Source organism: Salvia hispanica, chromosome 2 (genome assembly GCF_029641045.1).
Source record: "Salvia hispanica isolate PSC_SH4W2 chromosome 2, Shi_PSC_v1, whole genome shotgun sequence".
In the NCBI taxonomy this organism is placed as follows: domain Eukaryota; kingdom Viridiplantae; phylum Streptophyta; class Magnoliopsida; order Lamiales; family Lamiaceae; genus Salvia; species Salvia hispanica.
The window spans coordinates 13,117,877-13,145,211 of record NC_142693.1 but is presented as its reverse complement, the minus strand read 5'-3'; the positions used below and the strand labels follow the sequence as shown (position 1 = coordinate 13,145,211).

At 39.0% G+C, this 27,335-nt stretch overlaps 2 protein-coding genes across 2 annotated transcripts; one reads left to right on the top strand and one right to left on the bottom strand.

Annotated features, from left to right (window-relative positions):
- The first annotated feature begins 381 nt into the window (after positions 1–381).
- On the top strand, positions 382–2,585 carry LOC125211648 (glucan endo-1,3-beta-glucosidase 2-like). Its single transcript, XM_048111532.2, has 4 exons — positions 382–479; positions 853–2,055; positions 2,164–2,197; positions 2,270–2,585. The coding sequence occupies exons 1-4, from the start codon at positions 422–424 to the stop codon at positions 2,409–2,411; spliced, it is 1,437 nt and encodes a 478-aa protein (XP_047967489.2). The 5' UTR covers positions 382–421; the 3' UTR covers positions 2,412–2,585.
- An 18,696-nt stretch (positions 2,586–21,281) lies between these two features.
- On the bottom strand, positions 21,282–24,276 carry LOC125200953 (THO complex subunit 4D-like). The gene is made up of 7 exons (XM_048098801.2): positions 24,057–24,276; positions 23,409–23,650; positions 22,508–22,651; positions 22,355–22,423; positions 21,961–22,148; positions 21,799–21,852; positions 21,282–21,662 (listed from the first exon to the last, which is right to left on the bottom strand). Exons 2-7 carry the CDS (start codon positions 23,607–23,609, stop codon positions 21,485–21,487), a joined length of 834 nt encoding a protein of 277 aa, XP_047954758.2. The 5' UTR covers positions 23,610–23,650; positions 24,057–24,276; the 3' UTR covers positions 21,282–21,484.
- Between the last annotated feature and the right edge of the window lie 3,059 nt (positions 24,277–27,335).

Below are 27,335 nucleotides of genomic sequence, written 5' to 3'. Positions count from 1 at the left end.
ATTGCAAATTAAGAGGCCAATAAATAACCATATTTTAAGGCTATCATATCATATACTCCACAATTACCTCTCCAAAACTCAATGTAGAATCATCGAATCAGACACACATACATACTGAAACTGACAGTGGATTCTAACGAAAAGATTAAATTCCAAAGTGAAAAGCATTAAAGAGTAGTACATGACAAATGAGGATATTTCTTTATAATTTGGATAATACTTTTTTTTACTGATGCTCACTAATTTTAGCCTCCTAAATTCCCTTTTTTCTTTTGCATTTGCACTACTTTATTAAATTTTCTAGAAAAGTTGTTATTCCATTTACTTTTTAATTTTTTCCCACACCCTTTTTATCTTCTTAAATTTTCTTGCTTTTCCACATTTGTTTTAAGAGCCTCTCAAGCTAGAAGAAGAAGCAAACATGGATATACTAGTGTTGTTTCTTTTGGTCTCCACACTCTCAATTGCTGCTGCTGAAGGTATAAATTACAACATCTTCTCATATAGACTTAGTATATAAAAACACACATTTTCTAATACTATACAAGATTCTTAACTTAATAAATTTGAAATTTTGTCAATTTTTTAAATCTTAGCACCCTTGTTACATGAGACAAAATTATAAGTGCATAGCCGGAGCTAGGGTGGGCTCGAGCCCCCTCGTTTTTCATATTTTGGTTTTAAATTGACTCTCACATTTAAGATTTTATCATGAAAAATTGATCTTAGCACCCTTATTGCATGCGAAAATATTATCAATGCGTAGCCGGAGCTAGGGTGGGCTCGAGCCCCCCCCTTCTTGTTTTCATGTGTGCGTGTGTGCGCATTAACAAAACGGCCTCTCTTTAACAGAAGTGTTCGTGGGCGTCAACATTGGAGCAAATATCTCGTCGATGCTACACCCGACGGAGGTGGCGGCCCTCCTCGAGTCCCACCAAATCAACCACGTCCGCCTCTACGACGCGGATGCCGCCATGCTCCTAGCGCTCGCAAACACAAGCATCGCAGTCTCGGTCTCCGTCCCCAACGACGAAATCCTCGGCATCTCCCAATCCAACTCCACCGCCGCAAAATGGCTCTCCCAAAACGTCCTACCACACTACCCTCACACAAACATCACAACAATCTGCATCGGCACCGCCGACGCCCTAACGCCCCTTCTCCCCAACGCCCTCAAACACGTGCACTCTGCCCTCTCATCCGCAAATCTCGAAAAACAGATCAAAATCTCAGCACCTCTCCCCTACACAACCATCCTCAACCCCTTCCCTCCCTCCCAAGCCCACTTCAACAAATCCCTAAACCCAATCCTCATCCCCCTCCTCAAATTCCTACAATCCACAAACTCCCACTTCATGATCTCCATATACCCCTACCTCGAACACGCCCGATCCAACGCCTCTGTCTCGTTAGACTACGCGCTCTTCAAGCCCCTCCCGCCAAATAAACAAGTTGTCGATGCAAACACCAGCCTCCGCTATGACAACGCATTCGACGCGATGGTGGACGCCGCCTACTCTGCGATGGCTAGCCTCAACTTCAGTAACGTCCCTATAACCGTGTCAGAGACCGGGTGGCCGTCCCAAGGCGGCGGGAACGCTGATGCCACGTCGGACAATGCGAGGACCTACAATACGAATCTAGTCCAGCATTTGATGAAGAACAAAAGTGGGACCCCCGGGCGCCCCGGTGTCGCGGTCAGCGCCTACATTTACGAGCTCTACGACCTAGCTTCCGGACCCGAATCTCAGAATTGGGGATTGTTTGAAGCAAATGGAGAAGGTGTTTATACGATGGAATTCGGGAGCTCGAATGAGAGTTACTGCGCGGCGAAGGCGGGGGCCGATGAGGAGGCGGTGCAGGCGGCGCTGGACTGGGCGTGTGGGGCAGGGGGAGTGGACTGCTCGGCGCTGATGGAGGGGCAGCCCTGCTTTGAGCCGGATACGTTGTCCGCGCATGCCACGTATGCTTTCGACTCGTATTATCAGGCGATGGGGAGGGCTGAGGGGAGCTGCGACTTCAATGGAGTGGCCACCATCACTTCCACAACTCCGGGTAAAATCATACTACTACAAATTAATTTTTTTTAGCATGATTAATTAATTTGTGTGGATTTATTATATGGTGTTGATTGTTTTTATTTTATCCTAATTGTTGATGCAGATCATGGTTCCTGCATAATTTCTGAAGCTGCCAGGTTTGTATAACTAGTAATTTTACGATTGAAAAGGTTCATTTGGTTAAATGAATAATTAATTTGTTTGTGCAGTGATAAAAATGGGAGTAGGCTTAACAGCACAGCTCCGGCTATGGATTCGGAGAGCTCTTACGACTCTTCTGCTAGCTTGGCTTATGGTTATGCGTTTTCAGCTACTCTTGGATTTATTGGATGTGTTGCTCTTCTGTTTTGAGGTTTTAGTGTGTGTTGCTTGTGAAGTTACTTAGGAGGTGATGAAATTAAAAGATAGTGTGGTTTTATTTTAAGATTGATTTTGTGGGAATAAAAGTTGTAATTTCATTTCAATTTCAATTTGTGAAATCTCAACGGACACAGAACTAACATGAATATGGATTTCGTATTTTTACTAGCGTTTCAATAAATAATGAACTACATAAATAGTACTACGAAGGTAAAGAAATTAGAAAGGTGAGTACTTTGTAAAAGTATGGTCAAAAATTGTTTAACTATGTGATGTTCAATGGAGTTCGATAAAGTTCTTTTTTTTCACTGCTTCACAAATAAACGGGTATAGTTTTGACTAATCATGAATTAATATAAATTTATTGCTTCCTATGTCTATAATTTTTTGCCATTTTATAGATATTTTTAATTTTCATAAAATAATTGATAGTGCACATAGAATAAGAGTCTCAATTTAAATATGTGATGAATATTGCAAGTGTTGGCAATTGAAACTAAAAATATAATATATAACTGTCCCACATCGGTGTCAAAAGAAAACTGAAACTAGTATATAAGTCTCATGGACCCTCCTCCTATCACCAATTGGTTTTAGGATGGAATCCATGGATTTCTATCATGGCGTCAGAGCAGGAAATTTTTTGGCTCAGAAAACATTCATCATAGTCGGAGAATACCAATCTCGACCTTTTTTTTTTAAGCCCAACCGACCAGAATAGCCAGAACCCTACAATACCAGAAATATGTCAGATACCGAAGACACCAAACACGATCCAAACAGCCAACGAAGTTGAAGAACAGCAAGAATGTCATCGTGGCATTCAAGCTCAATGGAAACAACTACCCATTATGGTCAAGACTTATGAAAGTCAAGATCGGAGGCCGAGGGGCCTATTCGCATATCAGAAACGAACCCCCTGTACCCGGGAGCAAAGGGTACGACGACTGGGAAGAAGACGATTTGGTGGTATTTTCATGGATCGTCGATAACATCGAGAACGAAATTATCGCCGATTTCGCTCACCACCAGACATCAAAAGCACTCTGGGATAGTCTCGCTGTGACATTCGAGAACAAGGCAGACAAGTACTTGATCTACGACCTGGAAGAAAAGGCAATCGAGTTAAAACAGGGGAACCTGGACTTGGAAACATATTACCGGAGAATCCAAGGGCTGTGGATCAACATCGATCGCTGCCAGAAGCAGCCCATTACGTGTTGCGACAAAGGAGTTAACCAATACAAAACGCATTCGAATGAGAAGAGGTTGATCAAGTTTCTGTCTGGACTCAATCGAGAGTATGATTCGACCAAACGGGAAATCCTCAAGGAAGATCCCTACCCATCAGTTGAATCGGCCTACGGGTGGGTGAAGACGGAGGCGGCTCGACGTCAAATCATGCCACCGGCATCGCCTCTGCCCACCATAGATGCCGCCGGCGATAACGCCGGGAACTCATCACTTGGGGAAATCGGACTTGGTCTCGCCGCCCAGAACAGTCGCCCGCCGCAACGGAGCGGACCGTCTCAGCGCCCCACCGCCACCAACCGACCAGGAACCACCAATCGACCGGGAAATCGCCAAGATACATCCAAGCTATGGTGTTCCCATTGCGGCAAACAAAAACACACCTGGGAAACATGCTTTCAGAGGGTAGGATACCCTGAATGGTGGGAGGAAAGGCAGAAGGCGAGGGCGGCGATGGCGAAGCTCGCCGTCGCTGACGGGGCAGGACAGCCGCGCCAAATCACAGCCGGAAACAGAGAACCAAGCGGCGGACAGGGAACGCCGACATATCTGGAAGGCAATCCCGGTGGGGGCAACGTGCGGGGAGCCGGAAATTTGGCCCAGAGGACGGAGATGGTGACCGGAGAATCCTCACAGAGGGGGAGTGGCTGCGGCGGAGGTAAAGGGTTTGGTTATAAACCAAACCCTATTTCACCTTTTGCTTTTAAATCCCCAAATATACTTAAATCTCAAATATCACCCCATTTTATGAATATCCGCCCCCCAGACTTCCAGAAATTAAAATTTGAACCCCAGACTCTTGAAAAACATGAATTGACCCCTAGGCTGAGTATATTTGAATCCAAAAACCCCTTTGCACCACTAGAACAATTTTCCGCTGCATTTCACGTTCAAAACGGGGCTGAGAGTACTAATACGGGATGGATTTTTTATTGTGGGGCAACTGACACTATGACTCCGTTTAAAACTGATTTTAGCAGCCTGGGTGGAATAACAAAATCATATATTAGAACTGCAAGTGGTGATTTGATTACAGTTGAGGGGTCGGGCACCATTGAAATATCCCCCACTCTAAAACTTACGAATTGTTTATATGTCCCGACCTTGTCACAGAGATTGATGTCTATTAGCCATGTAACGAGAGAGTTGAATTGTACACTTCTAATGCAACCCAGTTTCTGCATTTTACAGGATATTCGGACGAGGAGGATTATTGGGCGTGGCACTGAGAACCAAGGACTCTACTACGTGGACGAGATAGCTCAAACTGGTACTGCAATGCTGGCTCACGGATCCACGAGACAAGAGACTTGGCTATGGCACCGAAGACTAGGACACCCCTCTCCTGGTTACTTTAAGCTCCTTTTTCCAAAACTATCTATTCCTTCTGATTTTTGTTGTGAAACTTGTGTTTTGGCCAAGAGCCACAGACAGTCCTTTAAACTTACAGACACTCGTATGAATTCCATATTTTCTTTAGTACATGCTGATGTGTGGAGACCTGCACCTATTGTTGGGGGGAATGGCTTTCGTTATTTTGTGATATTTATTGATGATTGCACGAGAATGACATGGATTTATTTTTTGAAACATAAGTCTGAAGTAGTTGATAGGTTCATCCTTTTCTTTAAAATGATCCAAACACAATTCCACACCACAATCAAAACACTCAGATCCGATAATGGGAGGGAATTTGTGAACAGTGCTATGACCGATTTCTTTAAGGAAAAGGGCTTACTCCACCAAACCTCTTGTGCCTACACACCCGAACAAAATGGGGTAGCTGAAGGGAAAAATAGGACGATTCTAGAAATGACCCGTGCCCTAATGATCGAATCCAAGGTACCCAAACATTTTTGGCCTGAAGCTATTGCTACCTCTGTCTACCTCATAAATAGATTACCGACAAAAATCCTAAACAAAAAGACCCCCCTCGATACCTTATCCAAAATGGCCAAAATCCCTGACCACCTAAACCTCTCACCCAAAGTCTTTGGATGTACAGTATACGTCCACATCCCAAAACATGAACGATCCAAATTATCCCCTTGTGCAACCAAATGTGTTTTTTTGGGGTATGGGCAGAACCAAAAGGGATACCGCTGCTATGACCCTGTCACTAGAAAAATCATCACCACCATGAATTGCAATTTTTTTGGAAACCGAATTCTTTTACCTCACCCACCTTAGTAGTCAGGGGGAGAGTGATTCAGGTAGTTCTACGGACTATCTAAGTTGGGTCGTGCCATTGCCAAGTCCCTCTATTGAGGAACCAACCGAGCCAGTGGTCGTCACTACCGCCGAGCACGTCTCATCTCCACCTGAGTCAGCTCATCCATCTCCCTCTGATCCTCCTCAGACGATATCCGAGGTAACTCTAGACTCAAACTGTGGTGTAACTCTAGACTCAAACTGTGGTGAGAATACGGTTTCCACTAATCGTGTTGGCACAGAAGAAGACAACACTATTGATAGTGACACAGGACAGTACAGACTTCCGTATAGGAGTACACGGGGAGTGCCACCAAAACGGTACTCACATGAGAAGATTGGAAAGAAAAGCAGATACGGAGTGGCAAACTTTGTGCAAGGAAACCTGACCAAGATGGCTCGAGCCTTTGAGGCAGCACTATATGAAGATGAGGAAATTCCACAGACAGCAGAGGAAGCCATGAGGCATAAGCATTGGAGAGAGGCAATGTTTATTGAGATGAAGGCCTTATTGAAGAATAGTACATGGGTGAAAGGCAAGCTACCAGATGGTGCAAAAAATGTCGGGTGTAGATGGGTCTTCACGATCAAACGGAGACCAGACGGCACGATAGATCGCTACAAAGCCAGACTTTTTGGAACCGGCAGCGGAAGCGGGTGCATAAATAACAATAAATCAAATAATAATCAGATCTATTTAGCAGATTATTTAGACAAAAGCTATTCGCGTAATTATCACATGTATCATGCTCATAACTTGAATTAATCATGCTTTAAGAATATTGAAAACCTAAAACATGCTTTTCTACGGAGCAGGAAAAATACCTAATTAATTCTCCAAAGAATTGAAGATGGCTAGCTACTTCTCCACGTGATGCTTTGAGTACTAAACCACAAATCTTCTCTCTGGTTCCCGAACTGTATCCCAATATCAGTGTGGGCTGATCTTACTAGAATACTAGGACTTAAATAAAGAAGACAGAAGAAATCCTTTTTGGAATAGAAGAGGAATTCGAAAATCTCTACAGCTTGGAGCTATAATTTTCGAAAATTACACTAATCTGAATTGTGTTATTTCTGTCTCCTTTATTCTCCTATTTATATTAAGTTCCTTTTGGGCCCAGACAGGGATCTATGGAAGGTTTTGGATATGGGCTCATCCAATTTACTTTTTACTAATTAAATTGAACCCACAATTTAATATAAGTTATAATTGGAATATTACGAGCAGCCACTACAGAAGTAATATTGAACTCTCCCCATCCAAATCCGAAATTATAAGTAATCCGGGTTTCCGTTTAACTTTCATTTCCCGTGCTTAAGATTAAAATGTTCATTAATTAATTAATGTCTGCTATTGACTTAATTAATTAACTTCTTATTAGTTCCAAGAGTGGACTTAGCATGAAACACTTATTTATTATTCATAGAGTAATCACACTCCAACTAGCTAGGTTCCGAATAATAAAACCTCGTTTCGCGCTCCTCTTGTGGACATTATCAAGCGAGACTCAGCTCGCGCACGATTCAATATAATAGCAATCCTAGCACCGCTAGATATTGATCACCACTACCCAATATATCAGGATCATTGGGTTACGAAAAACCCGCACCATTTGATAAGTCAAAGTAATGCATAATCAATACCGTATGCTCAATGCTAACCTACATTGATTAAGAAATAAATATTTATCAAGACCTCGCCTTTCAGTAGATAGCCTAAGGCAAGTCTTGCTGTTAGATCCGTTCAGTGCTATACCACACCAATGTCATCTTATTTCAGTAAGGCTTAGAAATATGCGGACTGACATTGCAACCTTTCTCGATGGGTAGTCAAATTCCATCTAGGTTGTGAAATTCATCTTTTTCTTTGTTTAGAACTGACCGTATTACCTTAAAGTGGACGACGCCCACAACCGGTCTACTAAAACAAAAGACTTAGACTTTGTTAAGTTAACTTATACATTCAAACATGCATTAACATCCATTAAATGTAAAACATAACAACATTATGACAAAAATAATCTGTTTTATTTATTGGAAAATAAAATAAGAGTTTTACAGTATTCAATCACTCGAAACGTGATTTCTAGTATACAAACTCTAACAATCTCCCACTTATACTCAAAACACTTTCGAGTATACAAAAAATGTGCTAACGTCTAATATTCTCCCACTTATACTGAAAGCGGATTGAGGTCTTGAATTAGTCGAACTCCCATTCCTTCAACATGGCTTTCATACGGCTTTACCGCTAATGCCTTCGTGAAAGGATCTGCCAGGTTGTTCTCTGACTCAATCTTGACCACTTGTATGTCTCCTCTCTGCACTATATCTCGAATGATATGATACTTCCTCTCTATGTGCTTTCTCGCCTTATGAGCCCGCGGTTCCCTCGAATTTGCCACAGCACCAGAATTATCGCAATAAATGGTGATGCTCTTGGGCATATTCGCGACCACTCCTAAGTCCAGAAGGAAGTTCTTAAGCCATACAGCCTCTTTTGCAGCCTCCGAAGCGGCCACATATTCGGCTTCCATGGTAGAGTCTGCAATGCATTTCTGCTTTACACTCTTCCAAATTACGGCTCCACCTCCTAAGGTAAACACATATCCGGAAGTTGATTTCCTCGAATCTACATCAGATTGAAAATCTGAATCTGTATATCCTAAAGGACAGAGCTCGGCTGCATTGTAAACTAGAACATAGTCCTTAGTCCGATTAAGGTACTTGAGTATGTTCTTTACGGCAGTCCAATGTCCTTGGCCGGGATTAGATTGATATCTTGCTACCATGCCAACAGCAAAGCAGATATCGGGTCTAGTACAAAGCATAGCATACCTGAGACTACCAACTGCCGAGGCATATGGTATTCTTCTCATCTCTGCTATCTCAGATGCTGTCTTAGGACACATCTCTTGAGATAAATGGATGCCATGTCTAAAAGGTAGAAAACCTTTATTGGCATCTTGCATGCTAAATCGTCTAAGCACTGTTTCGATGTAAGATTCTTGGGATAAGCACAACATTCTCTTAGCTCGGTTCCTAAGAACCTTGATACCGAGAATGTGTCCCGCTTCACCCATATCTTTCATCTCGAACTGGCTGGACAACCAAGTTCGCACTGATGACAACATCTTTTTATTGTTTCCAATTAGAAGAATGTCATCTACATACAAAACTAAGAACACAACATTTCCTTTTTCAACCTTCTTATACACACAGCTTTCATTAGGGCATTTTTCGAATCCAAACTTTTGAACTGTTTGATCGAAACACTGGTTCCATGATCTAGATGCTTGCTTGAGGCCATAAATGGCCTTCTTAAGCTTCCAAACCATGTGTTCCTTGCCCTTTACCACATAGCCTTCGGGTTGTTCCATGTAGATGGTCTCCTCAAGACTCCCGTTTAAAAACGCAGTCTTAACGTCCATCTGCCATACTTCCCAATCCATGTAAGCTGCTATAGACAAAAGTATACGGATCGATTTGAGCATGGCCACTGGGGAGAAGGTCTCATCGTAATCGATGCCTTCCTTTTGGGTATACCCCTTAGCCACTAGTCTTGCCTTGAAGACTTTAACTCTTCCATCGAGTCCACGTTTACGTTTGTATATCCACTTGCTCCCAATGGCAGTACAGCCTTCGGGTAGGACAGACAAAACGTAGACGTCTTTGTCTACCATTGATTGTAGTTCCGAATCCATTGCTTTCACCCATTCACAATGATCGACATCTGCCTGCGCCTCTGCAAAATTCCAGGGGTCAAGTACATTGCTGTCCGAGGAGTGATCCATGCACTCACCCAAACCAATGTATCTATCGGGCTCATGAGAGACCCTCCCACTGCGGCGCGGCACTACAATATTTGGAGTATCAGTTGAAATTTCTGGAATTGTTGTTACACTAGGTGATTGTTCTTGGTTAATGGAAGTTGTAACTTGAGTGAGCTCTTCAAGAGCTATCTCACTGCTGGGCTTATGATTCATTACATAATCTTCCTCTAAGAATGTGGCATGGGTGCTCACAATCACTTTCTGATCTCTGAGACTATAGAATTCATAAGCTTTCGTTCCTCTAGGGTATCCTATAAACACACAAACCTCCGTCCTAGATTCCAGCTTAGTTGGATCCTTTTCCAATACATGAGCCGGACACCCCCATACTCTGAGATGTTCCAGATTGGGCTTACGCCCATTCCACAACTCATACGGGGTAGTAGGAACTGATTTAGAAGGTAAGTTGTCTAAAAGATAGTTTGCTGAAAGCAAAGCGTGACCCCAAAACGAAACAGGTAACCGTGCATAACTCATCATCGATCGGACCATATTCAATAAGGTCCTGTTCCTTCTTTCAGCCACGCCATTCTGCTGGGGTGTGCCCGGCGCAGTCGTTTGGGATTCAATTCCCGCCAATGATAAATAGTCCAAAAACTCGGCACTTAGGTATTCGCCTCCGCGATCAGATCGCAGGCATTTGATACTCTTACCATGATGCGTCTCTACTTTAGACTTAAACTCCTTGAACTTGTCAAAAGTTTCAGACTTGTAGCGCATCAAATAGACGTATCCGATTTTCGAGTAGTCATCTGTAAAGGTGACGAAATATCGAAAACCGCCCCTTGCCTCGGTTGACATTGGTCCACACACATCAGTATGAATGAGCTCAAGTACTTCCTTGGCCCTATTTCCCTTTGACCTAAAAGGTCTCTTAGTCATCTTGCCTTCGAGACAGGATTCACACTTCGAAAATGGTTCCTTCTCAATACCTTTGATAAGATCTTGATCAACCATCGCATGAATTCTTCTTTCGTTGGCATGGCCAAGTCTAAGGTGCCATAAGTACGTTTCATTCATTGAAGTTGAAGGTTCTTTTCTTTTCTTAGAAATTTTCGATGCATTATTGAGTTCTGATTTACGTTGATTAAATTGTGTAGAAGTGATTGTGTACAGATTATTTTCCATGATACCATGACAGATATAAGAACCATCTTTCTTAATAACGCAATTGTCATTAAAAGAAATCGAATATCCATCAAAAGACAATTTAGAAACTGAAATTAAATTTCTTCTAAAAGAAGGTATCAACAAAACATTCTTCAAAATAAAAAATCTATCACTAGAAAAACGTAAATAAACGTCTCCCACTGCAACGGCCGCCACTTTCGTAGCGTCGCCCAGCTGGACTTCGATCTCACAATCATGTAGCCGTCTTGTCACCTGCATTAAGTCAGGATCAAAACATATATGATCAGTTGCTCCAGTATCAATAACCCAAGTATGAGTAGATGTCGAAGCCAAACATGACTCGACTACTAGAGCATGGTGCATACCTGTAGCCTTGCCCTTTTTAGGACAGTCTGGCTTCCAATGACCTTTCTCTCCACATTTGAAGCACTTTCCAGTTTGCTTCTTGTCACCCCGCTGTTTCTTCTTTCCCTTAGCATTCTTAGCTGCCACTGGGTTCGGTGCCTTTTTCTTTCCTCTTCTAGGCTTAGAGCCAGAGGAATTAGGCGCCAAACTCAACATGGCCACCTCAGCTTGAACCATGAGGTCCTCCGCCGACTGAAGTTCAGTCAGCAGCTCTGCCAAAGTGTAATTCCGCTTGTTCATCTCGAAGTTGAGCTTGAACTGTTGGAAGCTAGGGGGAAGACTCTAAAGGATAATAGTAACCTGGGACTCGGGATCGATCGTCCCTCCCAATACCTCAATTTGGTTGAGGTGACTCATCATCTCGAGGACATGTTGCCTCACAGACGAGCCTTCCTTCATAGACTTCGTCATGATACTCCGAAAAGCTTGAGACATAGCCGTTCGATTCTGAGTACCAAAAAGATTTGCGAGATTTGTCATGATCTTGGCGGCAGTTTCCATGGCAGAATGCTGATGCTTGAGTACTGATGACATAGAAGCCAACATATAGCACTTAGCCATCTCATTCGCCTTATGCCACCGTCTATGCGCATCTCGCAATGCTTGCGCGGCATTAGCTGCCGGCACAGCTGGGCGTGGAGTAGTGAGCACGAACTTGTACTCTTCGGCTGTGAGAACGATATCCAAGTTTTGTTTCCATTCGATGTAATATTGGCCTTCGAGTTTGTTTTCTTTGAGAATGGCAAAAAGAGGATTAAAAGACATCTTGACGGATTTTATTGCACTGCAAACAGAAGATTTTACTATTTGTCATAAACTTATGTAAGGAAATTGAGTAGATTAACCATAAAACTTTTCAAAATCTTACAACAGCCAAATTAATAAATTGTATCCTCCTCTGGAGGTTAATACGCATTAAAATTTTGACAATTTACTGGTCACAACACCGACATATCAATAGCTTCCTCCTCTGGAGGTCGACATATCTAATGCTGCCTAAGCACGACCATCAGGTTTAGCATTACAGAATTTTATTTCTACAACACACTCCCATAACAATGTTCATGTGTTGATAACAAAACCAAGCTATCTCATAAATTCTGATTGAACCCTGAAACTCGTAGTTCCTTAGGATTATTGTCCTTACTCTGTAGGTGGCGATAATATTAGGAACCACTTTCTAGTTCATTCTATTTATTACTTGAGAAGTCCGCCCTTATGAACTTACTGTTTTCGTAGGATTATTGTCCCTACTCTGTAGGTGGCGATAATATTAGAAAATCAGCTTCACAAAATTTGGCAGTCCAACCGATGGAGACCATATATAAACTTTTAGTTCATAATTATCGCTTAGATATTGAGTTATGGTTTTAATTAATTATCCTTTAGCCTTAAGGCAGATTAAGACTAATTAAATTCTGTTGGTATTTAATTTGACTGGATAATTAAAACTTTTATTATCTTTAATATCTTAGTTTAGGAATTATTGTTCTAGAATTTAATTCTTATTCATGTCATACTATAAGATATATCTAAAATAAAGTACATTATTTATAATCTTAATTAAACATGAGAAATTAAATTCATATAATTTCCAAGTTCAAGATTACGAAGAAAATTAAAATATATTATTTAATGTAATCTTATATATATCTTATCTTATTATAGATTCTAGATATATTATATTTAGGAAACTATTAAATTATTCTTATCTATATCATCTAGGATATAAAATATTCATAGATATAGAAAATAATCCTAATATTCCTAAAATCTAGGGAAATCTTCCCTAAATATTTTATTTCATTAAATAATATTATTTTTAATGATTTCTATTAATTTAGGAATTAAATAATTATTAAAATAATCTTTCGTCACTATCTTGCGATTCGAGATTTGCACGAATCATCACGACGAAGATTTGAAGATTCCGCCCGGAGACTCTCGCCGGAGCCGCGTGTTCGCCGCCCGACAGCAGCCGGCAGTTCGCGCCGATGGCGCGCTGCTTCCTTCTCCCTTCCGCGGCATCGCCGCATCTCCCTCCGTCGACGTCAAGCAGCCGCGCAGCCAAGGCTGCCCAGCTCCGTCGAGCTCCCACTGCTCCGGCGGTCCTCGCGAGAACCAGCAGCTGCCTCGAGAGGCATGGCTGCTCTTGGTCCAGCGACGTCAGGGCTAGGCGACTAGGGTTCTAGGGTAAGGGTTAGGGTTTCCGGCGAAGAAGGCCGGCGCTACTCTCGGACGAGCAGCGCGTTCCGCCTCCTTCCACCGCCGATGCAGCAGGTTCCGGCTAGGGTGTGTGGTCTCGATCGGCGGCACGCACGAACCCTTGCTCGTCAGCGCGTCGCCGCGTGATCACTTCCCTCGGCTCCCACTCGTAGTCGGTCATCGTCGAAATTGATCGGGGCCGTCTAGGGTTTCGACGGATTTTGGCCGGCGTCGCGCGCGAGCCCTTGCTTGCCGGCGCGTCGCCCCATAGTCGTCGACCCTCGGCTCCCACTCTATCGACTACCCTACTCCGATCGCACGTAGTGCGATTCGTCCCGGCGCAAGCGCCGACGAATCGCACATCTCGCCCGTTCGAATAATTCAAGTTCTATGATTCGAATGTTCTTGAGTTCATCATGCAAAGACATAAATAATAAAAACACAAGAACATGCTTCGTAATCAAGTAATACATGCATACATGAATTTCGCGAAATTTAAATCCAAATAATCAGAGCCAAAGACTGGCTCTGATACCAATTTTTGGAACCGGCAGCGGAAGCGGGTGCATAAATAACAATAAATCAAATAATAATCAGATCTATTTAGCAGATTATTTAGACAAAAGCTATTCGCGTAATTATCACATGTATCATTCTCATAACTTGAATTAATCATGCTTTAAGAATATTGAAAACCTAAAACATGCTTTTCTACGGAGCAGGAAAAATACCTAATTAATTCTCCAAAGAATTGAAGATGGCTAGCTACTTCTCCACGTGATGCTTTGAGTACTAAACCACAAATCTTCTCTCTGGTTCCCGAACTGTATCCCAATATCAGTGTGGGCTGATCTTACTGGAATACTAGGACTTAAATAAAGAAGAAAGAAGAAATCCTTTTTGGAATAGGAGAGGAATTCGAAAATCTCTACAGCTTGGAGCTATAATTTTTGAAAATTACACTAATCTGAATTGTGTTATTTCTGTCTCCTTTATTCTCCTATTTATATTAAGTTCCTTTTGGGCCCAGACAGGGATCTATGGAAGGTTTTGGATATGGGCTCATCCAATTTACTTTTTACTAATTAAATTGAACCCACAATTTAATATAAGTTATAATTGGAATATTACGAGCAGCCACTACAGAAGTAATATTGAACTCTCCCCATCCAAATCCGAAATTATAAGTAATCCGGGTTTCCGTTTAACTTTCATTTCCCGTGCTTAAGATTAAAATGTCCATTAATTAATTAATGTTTGCTATTGACTTAATTAATTAACTTCTTATTAATTACAAGAGTGGACTTAGCATGAAACACTTATTTATTATTCATAGAGTAATCACACTCCAACTAGCTAGGTTCCGAATAATAAAACCTCGTTTCGCGCTCCTCTTGTGGACATTATCAAGCGAGACTCAGCTCGCGCACGATTCAATATAATAGCAATCCTAGCACCGCTAGATATTGATCACCACTACCCAATATATCAGGATTATTGGGTTACGAAAAACCCGCACCATTTGATAAGTCAAAGTAATGCATAATCAATACCGTATGCTCAATGCTAACCTACATTGATTAAGAAATAAATATTTATCAAGACCTCGCGTTTCAGTAGATAGCCTAAGGCAAGTCTTGCTGTTAGATCCGTTCAGTGCTATACCACACCAATGTCATCTTATTTCAGTAAGGCTTAGAAATATGCGGACTGACATTGCAACCTTTCTCGATGGGTAGTCAAATTCCATCTAGGTTGTGAAATTCATCTTTTTCTTTGTTTAGAACTAACCGTATTACCTTAAAGTGGACGACGCCCACAACCGGTCTACTAAAACAAAAGACTTAGACTTTGTTAAGTTAACTTATACATTTAAACATGCATTAACATCCATTAAATGTAAAACATAACAACATTATGACAAAAATAATCTGTTTTATTTATTGAAAAATAAAATAAGAGTTTTACAGTATTCAATCACTCGAAACGTGATTTCTAGTATACAAACTCTAACAAGACTTGTGGCGAAAGGGTACACCCAGACATACGGCGTAGACTATGCCGAAACTTTCTCACCAGTGGCAAAGATAAACACCGTGAGAGTCATGTTCTCCATTGCAGCCAACAAGGAGTGGCCATTGCATCAGTTCGATGTAACTAATGCCTTTTTACATGGAGAACTGCCGAAGCCTGTGTATATGGAACCTCCACCTGGTTTTTCGGAAGAGTTTCAGGATGGGGAAGTCTGTCAGCTCAAGAGAACATTGTATGGGTTGAAACAATCTCCGAGAGCGTGGTTTGGAAGATTTACTGAAGTGATGAAAAAGTACGAATACAAGCAAAGCAACTCGGATCATACCTTGTTTCTCAAGAAGAGGAATGGCAAGATTACTTGTTTGATCATCTATGTAGACGACATGATTATCACTGGAGATGACGAAGAAGAAATAGCTGAGCTAAGAAAGAATCTTTTCAGAGAATTTGAGATGAAGGATCTAGGGCAGCTCAAGTACTTCCTGGGGATCGAAGTATTGAGGTCGAAGAAAGGAATCTTTATCAATCAAAAGAAATATGTGCTTGATCTTTTGGCAGAAATAGGGATGCTAGATTGCAAACCTGCGGAGACTCGATGGTGCAAAATCATGGACTTCAGATTCGCAAAGAAGGAAAGTTGGCGGACAGGGGGAGATATCAAAGGCTGGTAGGTAAATTGATCTATTTATCTCATACGAGACCAGACATTGCCTATGCTGTAGGAGTAGTGAGTCAGTTTATGCACCTGCCTCAAGAGGAACATTGGGAAGCCGTTCTAAGGATCGTTCGGTATTTAAAGGGAACTGCAGAACATGGGTTACTATTTGAAAAACATGGTCATATGGAGATACATGGTTTCACAGATGCTGACTGGGCCGGAAATCCGGTTGATAGGAGATCGACTGCCGGATATTTCACCTTTGTAGGAGGAAACCTTGTTACGTGGAGAAGCAAGAAACAGAAAGTGGTGGCACTATCTAGTGCAGAAGCTGAATTTCGGGGAATCAGGAGTGGACTGACAGAGATATTGTGGCTAAGAAGACTTATGACTGAATTAGATCTCCACTCGTCACAACCATGCAAACTTTTTTGTGATAACAAGGCGGCAATCAGTATCTCGGAGAACCCAGTGCAACATGATCGAACCAAGCATGTAGAGGTGGACAGACACTTCATTAAGGAGAACATTGAAGCGAAAGTGGTGGAAATACCATTTGTGAAATCCGAAGATCAACTGGCTGACATTTTAACGAAGGCGGTAAACTCGAAGTCCTTTCGTGAAGTACTGTGCAAGTTATGTATCGGTAATCCCGTTACTTAACTTGAGGGAGAGTGTTGGAAGAAAATCATGTGAGATCCGGAAGATCACAATTAGAGGATATTGATTTATTCTATACCATACTTAGAAGATATCAATCACTGTAATTATGCTAATTAGGTTTTCCTTATGTGGATACTCCTAAGTCTATATAATCCTTGTATCTATGTAAATCAAAGTAGAAGCAAATAATACAAACTCTTTTCTACCGATCTCGGTCTCTTCTATCATGGTATCAGAGCGGGTCATCGACTGTGGGTCAAATTTAACTGGCCCAGCAGTATATCTGGGCTGAAACCGAAAAAATGACTGACCCAGCAGTATATCTGGACTTAAAAATTTGGGCCAAGTGGTCCAACCGATCAAAAAAAATTGGGTCGATTGTCCAATCGATTAGAAAAAAAAGTCCAACCCCTCCAAGGTGAAAAAAAGTCCAACCCCTCCAAGGTTCACCTTGAAGGGTTTGAGGGAGGGTGTTGGCAATTAAAACTAAAAATATAATATATAACTGTCCCACATCGGTGTCAAAAAAAAACTGAAACTAGTATATAAGTCTCATGGACCCTCCTTCTATCACCAATTGATTTTAGGATGGAATCCATGGATTTCTATCAGCAAGTTATAGAAAAATTTCACGTACAAAGTCATAGAAGGAATATAATTTGGGGTGTATGGCATAAAATGGTCGATTCATCATTATTTGTAATTTTGTATTTGGTCAAATTATTTTGTACCACAATTTTAAAATTTATAGGAGAAATGATAATCATGTACTTTTATTTCTATGTTAGCTTATGGTGTAATGAACGATTGAAACGGGCTTGCTAGAATGGACTCATTTGAATCTAAAATAAAGGCCCAAACCCAATTCTCACTAAAAACCCTAATTTCCCAAATTCTTCGCCGCTCATTTTAATATATATGCTCATTTCCTCAGCTTATCTTTCATGGATTTATTTTTATTTTACCTCAATCGTTTGCATCTTCTTCGATTTACTCTGGTTTTTTGAATAATAAAATCACAGAGATCCTTCGAAACGATGCCAAATAATCGATACCTATGGACGCGCAGATCCAATTTTCGCAGTGGTTCCTGCGTTTTCTCGTTAGGTTCCACATTCAGGATTTCTTTCTAATCATTTTCCTGTTTTTTTTTCTATTGTTTTGTTTTGATTTTGGAATTGGCTCGATGATGATTCACTTGCTTTAACCACACCGAAGAGAGGCTGGTTGGTCTGCACATTTTCGATTTTGATTTTAGTCTAAAGGAAATTTCTGCCGTTTCACTTTGGATCTGATTGGCGGCGGCTTTATGAGTCTTTTATCGATTGATTTAAGATGAGAGTTCTATCGATCTGTTCAAAGTGGGAGGGCAGATTTTTGTGATAAACTGTTTCCTTTCGATTAAAATTTTATCGGAATTACCGATCAGTTTCTGATGTGGAAAAACCGTGGCCTTTTACTGAGAGCATGTTTTTAAACTGTTGTTATTTTGAGTTGCTTTCTTACATTTTTTTATATATTTTGAGTTGTTTTCTTACTTTTTTTGAATGAACTCTATTGCTTAATTGTTTTCTTACTTTTTTTGAATGAACTCTATTGCTTAATTGTTGTCGAGAATAATGAAAACCTGTTCAATCACTAATTTTCTGGAGGGCATACATTCGAAGTGGTAACAATTTTTAATACATTCACCAGCTAGTCTTTCAAATAAGTATTTGTAATACTATGAAATTTATGGAACAAATCATATGTACAACATATCACATCATTTTACTAGCTCATTCCTAATTTGATCAATTTAACAATAACGCAATAGCTTCTTTTTTTTTATGTGGAGAGGTGATGCTGTAGAAACTAGAATCAGCAAGTCAACAAGGGCATAATGTTCAAAACCATTTGTGTTAACTTCGAAATATTCAGTAAGTCCAGTAATCTACAAACCGTACTAATAAAATCAACCTGAAATTATGTTAAACCGTTAAATTTACATAAAGTGAAGATTAATTATGTCCTCTAAATTTCTTAGAACATCTCTGGATAAAATAAAAACCAAAAAAGACTAAAGTAGTCTATGGAAACGCAATACTAGAAACCAATCAATTTAGTTGGATGTGTTTCGAGCAATGGGCTTTTTAATCCTTTTCATTAAAACCAAAAGAACCTGCAGAATAGGGGTGGTAATACGGGTATTTGTGGATACCCGACTCGAAAAAATCGGGTATTCAACTCCGAAAATTATCTAAAATGTCTATCCAAAACCTGACCTAACTTGATATATTTTCGGGTACTCCAATACCTGCCCTGGGTATCCATATCCGTATCGGGTACCCAAATATCTGGCTTTTTACATGTGTTAATATCTAATAAAAAAATTCAAATTTTATATTTTACTCCATAAATATAGAAATATTTAAATTGACTAGTATCATTAGTATTGCATTTATTTTGTACTAAAACTATAAAAGAATGGGTCATTTTTATTTTAAAGTATATGATTATATTTATGGGGATTGGTTATGCAATATGTAAGTAAAATAATAAAAGTTACACATTTAATTAAACTATAGAAGCAACCAATAATACAATTTGAAAGTCAAAATAATTAATTAAAATATAAAAACCACTTGAGTTGGTTATGCAATACGTAAAACTTAATTAGTAAGAGAGATTTGACTTATTTATATAAATTTAGAGAACCTAGTAAGTTGTAATTAGTAAATAAATTAGCCCAGCTCTAGAAGTCTAAAATGGCTAAACCTAATTTAAAAAATATTAAATAATAAATTGGATATTTGGGTAATATCCAATTCTCATTCGGGTTATCCAATACTCGATTTGTCTTAAATTTCAATACTCAATCTCATACCCATTCCCATAAAATTGGATATTGGGTATCCAATACCCGACGGATATCGGATCGGGTATGGATAAACCCAATACCCGATATCCGTATTCCCACCCCAACTGCAGAATTGGTTTAACATTTCCTACCGACAACACCAGCGGACATACTACACAAACCGGCAATACACAAGATTGTATGTGCGTGTGTCGTATGTGTCTTGTGTCTCCTATCCTATGTGTGCATTGTAGAGTATATATGTTTTGTGTACTGGATGTGTCTAGTGACTTGTGTGTGCAATATGTGTATTATAGTGTGGTTAGTATGTGTTATTTGTAGTGTTTGTATGTGTGCATTTATAAAAATTGAAATATCATCAATTAGTGAATCCCGTTTATTATTAAGTTTTACCCATAATAGATCTCAGCATGTTATAATATGCAATGCTTCTTTATTTTTGTACAAATTTAAACTAAGAAGAAATAAAAATGGAATGATCTAATTATTCACATGGTAGATGGAAGTAATGTCTATTTTTTGTGAAAAATGAAATGGTGATTCATGATTGAGACACGGGACAACAAGATTGATCTTTTGGTTACATGAGGAAGAAGTTGTTAATTAGTACTCCCTTCGTCCCTTTGTTCTTTTGGTATGGAATTTAAGAAAAGATATTTTAAATGAGTTAAGTAAAAGGAGAATAAAATAGAGAATAAAGTAAGAGAATTTAACTCAGCTATAATGGGATAACCCAAAAAGGAATGTGACTTAGCTACAGAGGGATGGATGTATTTTTTTCAAGGAGGCTGTTGCAATTCTTATATGTCAGGTTTTTGAATCAATATATCCAACGGATCCTTCGTCTATCAATTCCTAGAAAAGATATTAAGCACATGTTAAAGAGAAATTATGGGCACCAATTCCACACACATACATCGACAACATATCTGCAACCGTCACAGAAACTGTAGTCACCACTTGTGGAAGATGTGAAAGAAGAAGATAAGGAACACGATTTCTGTGGATGTTTCCAGTGATGGGGAAGCTCCAGATTCGATGCCTTCTTTTTGGCATTCCGGCATAATTCCAAAATCAGCATGAAACTAGTTATTCAATCGAATGAAAATTACGTTCTGTCGATATTGTCATTCTAATCCACTCATTCCTAATGACAACTACTATAATGATTTTCAGATAAGTGTATTTCAATCACATGAGATTAATATGGATATAATTTATTTTATGCTTAAAATTAAGCTCATAATTTGTATATTTGTTTAATATTATCTTTATAATTTATTTCCATAGTTGTAATATTTGATACTAGCATTTTATTTGTATCTCTACATACGGTTCTCTTTCCTTCCCTATTTCATGGATTATTTATCTGTATTAACTTATCCCTGATCCTTCTTTCAATCATACTAAGGATGGTCTTAATTTCATTATACAGTTCGACATAATCCTTTTGTGCTTGCACTTTTTCAAAAAATATACACAATCCATTTCATTGTTCAAACCTCAAAGCCTAAAAGAACACGTAAATTAACTTTAAGAATGAACAAATAATTTCAGAAATATGGAATTTCACTTCAAATCACCATTGAATTCTGCGATTAATAAACTGTGAAATAAAGATAAACATTTCATTTAATACTAGAAAAAGCAAAGGCTAACAAATTCACGCCACTACTTAACTAACATCCAGCTACAGAGCAAAATATAATCCAAACCATCATCAAAAGATAACCACTCAGTAGTTGTGAGCACACCCAGATTAGATTGTACAGCTAAAACATCTCTTAACAGGTGAATCTAAAGACCGTCTCTAAGACTGCATTGCCTCCGCATGGTAGCTGTCGAGTTCCTTATCGAGGTCATCAGCAGATTTCTCGACCTTCTTTCTCCATTGTGCGCCTCCACGACCACGGCCCCCACCACGACCACGGCTGCCGCCACGACCGCCACCTCCACGTCCAGTGTTCAAACCTCCACGACCTCTTTGTCTGGAAAATCATTGCCATTTTATTCAAAACATATCATGGAAATTAATCCTATTACACATATAACAGCTTGAACTTGTACAGCACTGGGAACCCAAGAGCAAAGAACAAGGAAAAGAACAGTCAACTGGCAGCTTACCCAGTGCCACGATTTGCCGGTGTAAAACCACCTCTAGAACGAGCAGGTCCAGACCTAAAGAACACAGCAAGAATCCAGTTAGTATACACATAAACTCTCGAACAGGCTAACATGGAAGAAAATAAATGAAATATCCAATTTAAAAAGTTTTTGTCCACGTACGCCATGACAACTGTCCTCTTCTTTCCATTTGCTCCTCCCACTACATTAACACGAGCTGACAATGGGATCCCTGCGTTGGCACCAACTATCTCTATCTTCATAGGCTTTCCATCCAACTGGACATTGTTATATCGTTTGAGTGCTTGAAATGCATCACTCCGCCTTGCAAAAACCACTTCAGCTGAACCCTGTTTGACAATTCATAAAATTAATATTTGGGAGGAGAAATAAAATTGCATACAGTATCCTATACAGAAAAGTCAACTGTTCTCTAAGCTAGGCTGAAGAAATATGCTTTATGATAAATGTATACATAGCCATTCTAATATTTGTAGAACATTATTAGTGACTCAGTGTTAACAAGTGGAATATATATCAACAAAAATCAACTTACACTTGGGCGCCCATTTTTGTCGAAGTGAATAGCATACCGAATCAACTCTCCAATCTCAGAAAAGAGCTCCTGTGCAGAAGTCTTCTTCAGCATATTTCCAAAAGAGACCATTCAAATATATATAAAATGGCAAATGGCAGACAAAACTTATACCCTTATATCTTCGTTGGAAACCCCAACATCCAAGTTTGAAATAAACAACTTCGTACCAGCTTCCAACCCTGACAGCCCAACTGACTTCAGACTTTCTTCAACCAGACCACTATGCCATGGTAAGTTCTTGGTTCTGCGGAATGACTGATGCAAGCAAACCAAAACATATTCGAAGTGGAAGTAAATGTCAGCACATGACCGGAAAATATATTTACCGCTCTTGAAGATAAAGTAGGTATCATCAAAGATCCAGGAAGGAGTCAGAGGGAAAAGCTCAAAGAAGATTGATTATCTAAGTCCATTGAAAATTGAGATGTATATTAGTCAGTATGGGGATGAAGATTTGACGCACACCATGCCAGTGCCATACAAAAGTGAGAGCTCCAGTTCTCAAGCTCAGCGAAGGAAGCCATCCTTGCAAGATTCCATAAACTGATGACAGAAATTTCGCCCAAGAGTATTCCACAGTATGGTACGCATCACAAACTCCCCCTCTTATGATTGGCAATACTAACTAGAGAGATCTCGATTTAACAATTATAGCAAAAAGTTCAAGCCTCAAAATGTTAGGATTTTAAATGGAAGAAGTGAAGAACCATCTTATGTTATCACATAAGATGCTCCTCTAAGTAAGATGATTAGTAGACATCCACTGAATCTCTCAATTTTCACAAACATCTTGCACAGGTGCTGGAAAAAATCCCATAGGAACAGGACCATCATGAACTTAGAGCATTCACTAGAATATGATAGCTGTTTCCTTCCAAGGAGCTGTGGGCATCTCCAATGACCAAATATGTTCCAAACCTCTCAAATTTGAATTTATAAAACTAGAGAAGCTTCATTGAGGTACTACATCATAGGAGATTTGTCTATGTAATGCATAAGACATCGAGCTTGCCTTGGCAATAGTGTGAGCTGAAGGTCGAGCATTGAGTCCAAGAGGATTTCTGCGAGGAACACCAAATGGTGCCCTTCCACCACGGGCTGGCCCTCCAGGACCTCCTCTTCCACGCCGGGGCCTGCCTTGCCCTCTGCCTCCTTTAACAGTATTTTTTCTACTCTTTATCATGTCATCCAGAGACATATCCAAAGAGGCCATAGAGAACAAATACGGAGAGTCTTGTCTGAATCTAACGAAAACTGCAAAAGCAAAAACAGCAAAGGCGCAACAAATCAGCATGACTTTCAGGCACAATTTTTTTTCCTACTAAAGTACGCATCAATCAATTAATAATAAGCTAGAACAAGGTCCAAACTCATTAAAATTCAGAATCACGCAGAAAATCCGTAGATATCGTGGATTGGTGGGATCAGCATAACAGCAAAGTCAGATCAAGGTAGATAACGAAAGAAAAACAGATTTTTGGTTAATTTATACAACTAAAACGAAAAGAATTTATATTCCATACATTAAAATGCAAATCATGAACAAATATAGATTCCAATTTAGGGTAAAGGGATATGAAATTTGATATTGCAATCAATCTCTACATCAAGATACAGATCGATAGAAAAAACAGCGAAATCAGAAAAACAAAATTAGTACCTAAAACCAGATCGTAGAAGGCAGGACAACAAAGAAATCCGTCGATCGCTCGGCAAGAAAAGTACAAGCAGTGGAAGGTAAATCGAGAAATAGGGAGATATGAGGTGAGCTGTGAATTGGTGGAGGAATTCGCAGATGGAATTGAGAGAGAAAAGGGGGAGTATATGAAGAGAAGCTAGTGCTAGGGTTTCAAAGGATGAGAAAAAGGAAGCAATGCAGAAATTTCCTCGAAATCTGATTTTATAAATAAATTACGGGCCCTATTGGGCACTTTCAGTGGGCTTTTCTTGGGCGGTAAGTTTTTGGTATTAATTTATGTATTTATGTAATATAAATCAATTTATTCTTTCTCTATGCATATACTTCGTATAATCAATTTAATCTAAAGTATGAAACTTATGTGAATTGATTTTGTGAATCCTATTTAGGAACAGTTGAGGCTAATAGATTCAATTGTTATCACAAATGCTATTAGTACGAGAATGAGTACGTTTAAAATAAAACTATTTTATAGAGATATGTACTAACAATTGTACAATACTAGTATATTTTATATTGGTACTATATTATAAGAATCATTTCAGTTTACTATATTTGTTTTATTTTATTTTATTTTAATTTTTATTAATAATAATAATATTATTTTATTATAATAATATTATTATTATTATAATATTATTATTATTATTATAATAAACTCTAAAAATATTATTATGATAATATGATGTAAGAATTTATTTTTATTTTATTTTATTGGTTGATTATAGCAAGCACCTTTAGTTGTGGTATTGATACTAGCCCTAACACATACAAATATTTACTCCCTTCGTCTGCCATTAGACTATCTCTATTGGTGCCACTCACCCAACCCAACCCCAAACCCCATCTAACTTTTGAATAAAATTCATTTCTCTTTCATCCACATATAAAGTCCCCAACTTATTAAAACTCTTATTTCCATCAATGACCCGAACTCAACCCAATACATATTTTATTTTTCATATACTTTCAATCAATATAAATTTTATATTTATTCAAAGATATTAAGAAACTCATATAAAAATTATATAAAATATTTGATAATTCAAATTTATAATAAAAATTATTACACATCCATATATAAGTGAAGTACAACATAATAAAACTACACAAATAAAAGAAATACGGTACAATAATAGAAAATAAACAAATCAAACTACAAACTAAAGTGAAAAAATAAGAAAGATTACTAAAAAAGATAAACATTACACGTTCAACTATTTGTGCCAAATTTTTTTCAAATGTGCTCAATCAAATCATCTCGAAGAGCAATATAAGCTTTTCTATTGCAGAGTTGATCTCGAGTTGTTATATAAGAAAGCAAACTCCCGATCCGTTGAGAAGAGTAGCAAAAAACTTCAGCATTTCCTTCTTGTGCTCTTGTGGGTGTATCTTCAAAAAACTTAGTAGATCATAATAATTTTGATATGTATCACGTTCATCTTCTACTATCATATTATGCATGATTATACAAGCAATCATAATTTTCCCATCAACATCTTGTCCCAGACAAGGATGGCCTTCGCAAAAATGCGAAACGCGCTTTTAGGACTCCAAATGCTCGTTCAACATCTTTTCTGATAGACTCTAGGAATTGAGCAAACAACTTATGCTTTTGAGTTTGTGGAGAAGTGATTGACTTCACAAATGCAACCCATGCAGGGTATATGCCATCAGCAAGATAATATGTCCTATTATACTGATGACCATTTACTACGTAATTACATATGGTGCTCGACCATCTAAGACATCATAAAAAACAGAAGACCTATGGAGTACATTAATATCATTGCACGAACCTGGAGTTCCAAAGAATGCATGCCATATCCATAAGTCGTATGATGCAACAGCTTCCAAAATGATCGTTGGTTTGCTACTTCTCCTTGTATATTGTCCAGCCCATGTGTTAGGACAATTCTTCCATTCCCACTGCATGCAGTCTATACTCCCAATGCATGCAGTCTATACTCCCAATGCATGCAGTCTATACTCCCAATCATGTCTGGAAAACCACGTTGACTTGCTACATATAAAAGTCTAGCGAGATCTTGTTCATTAGGTCTTCTAAGATATGTGGCACCAAAACATGAAATAACACCTTCAACGAAATGTATTAGAGAATCTCTCGTCACCGTTGAACTCATCCGCAAATATTCATCAACGACATCGGATGATGTACCATACGCCAACACCCGCAGGATAATGCATGCGATGACAAAACATTTGATTGACACTGTGATGGATGTGACATTTCAAAACTTTTGTAAGATAAAGAACTGATGTTTGTAAAGCATGTGACATATCTAATTTTTGCAGGATAATGCATGCGATGACAAAACATTTGATTGACACTGTGATGCATGTGACATTTCAAAACTTTTGTAAGATAAAGAATTGATGTTTGTAAAGCATGTGAGACACAATTGCAGTAAAGCATGTGACATTGATGCACTTTTTATTTGCACTATAAATACTTGCAAGTATACAGAGTAGGTATAGTATAGCAAAAGGTTAGTACCGGGTATCGAACACGGGGAAGATGTACACAAAGTGTCTATCTTCTACTAGAGCTCAATTACTATCTGGAGAAACAAGAATTTTTGGAAACTTTTGAAAACAGTAAATATTAAAAACAGTAAACAACTAAATGCAAGCAAATCACGGAGAGAAAAGTATAGAGATAAGGGGAATTCCAGGGATGTGCTTTCACTTTTATGGTTATACAAATTCCAAACTACAATACCCTAGCACAGTTAATACTTTGAAAGGACGAGTCACCTAGCTTATGCTCATGCGATACAAACGTTGATTACTAACATTAGGGTTGTCAATCCTAACACGTAACTCCAAAAAGCTCCTAAGACCCTTGAAAAGTCCTCACTCTCAATTAACAGTGCCGTTTTAAAGGAAGCTAACTGTAGTGTCTACTAAGTGGATCTAACTCGCTAGAACTTTGTCACAGTTATGAAGCAAGTTGTATTGAATCATACATAATTGTGTCACTCAATTATGAAGCATCATGATTAACTTAGGGAAGAAACAAAGTAAAAACAAAACGGATATTAAATAGAAAACGGAATTGTATAACCAAAGTTGCTACTAACACATCCCTAGAATCCTATGAGTTTAGTTACACATGACTGAATAAACTAAAAACATAGATTGAAGGGAAAACAATTTAAACATAAAACTAAAGCAAATAAAACCCGTAGGTTGAATCCTTGTCGTTCTTGATGTTCT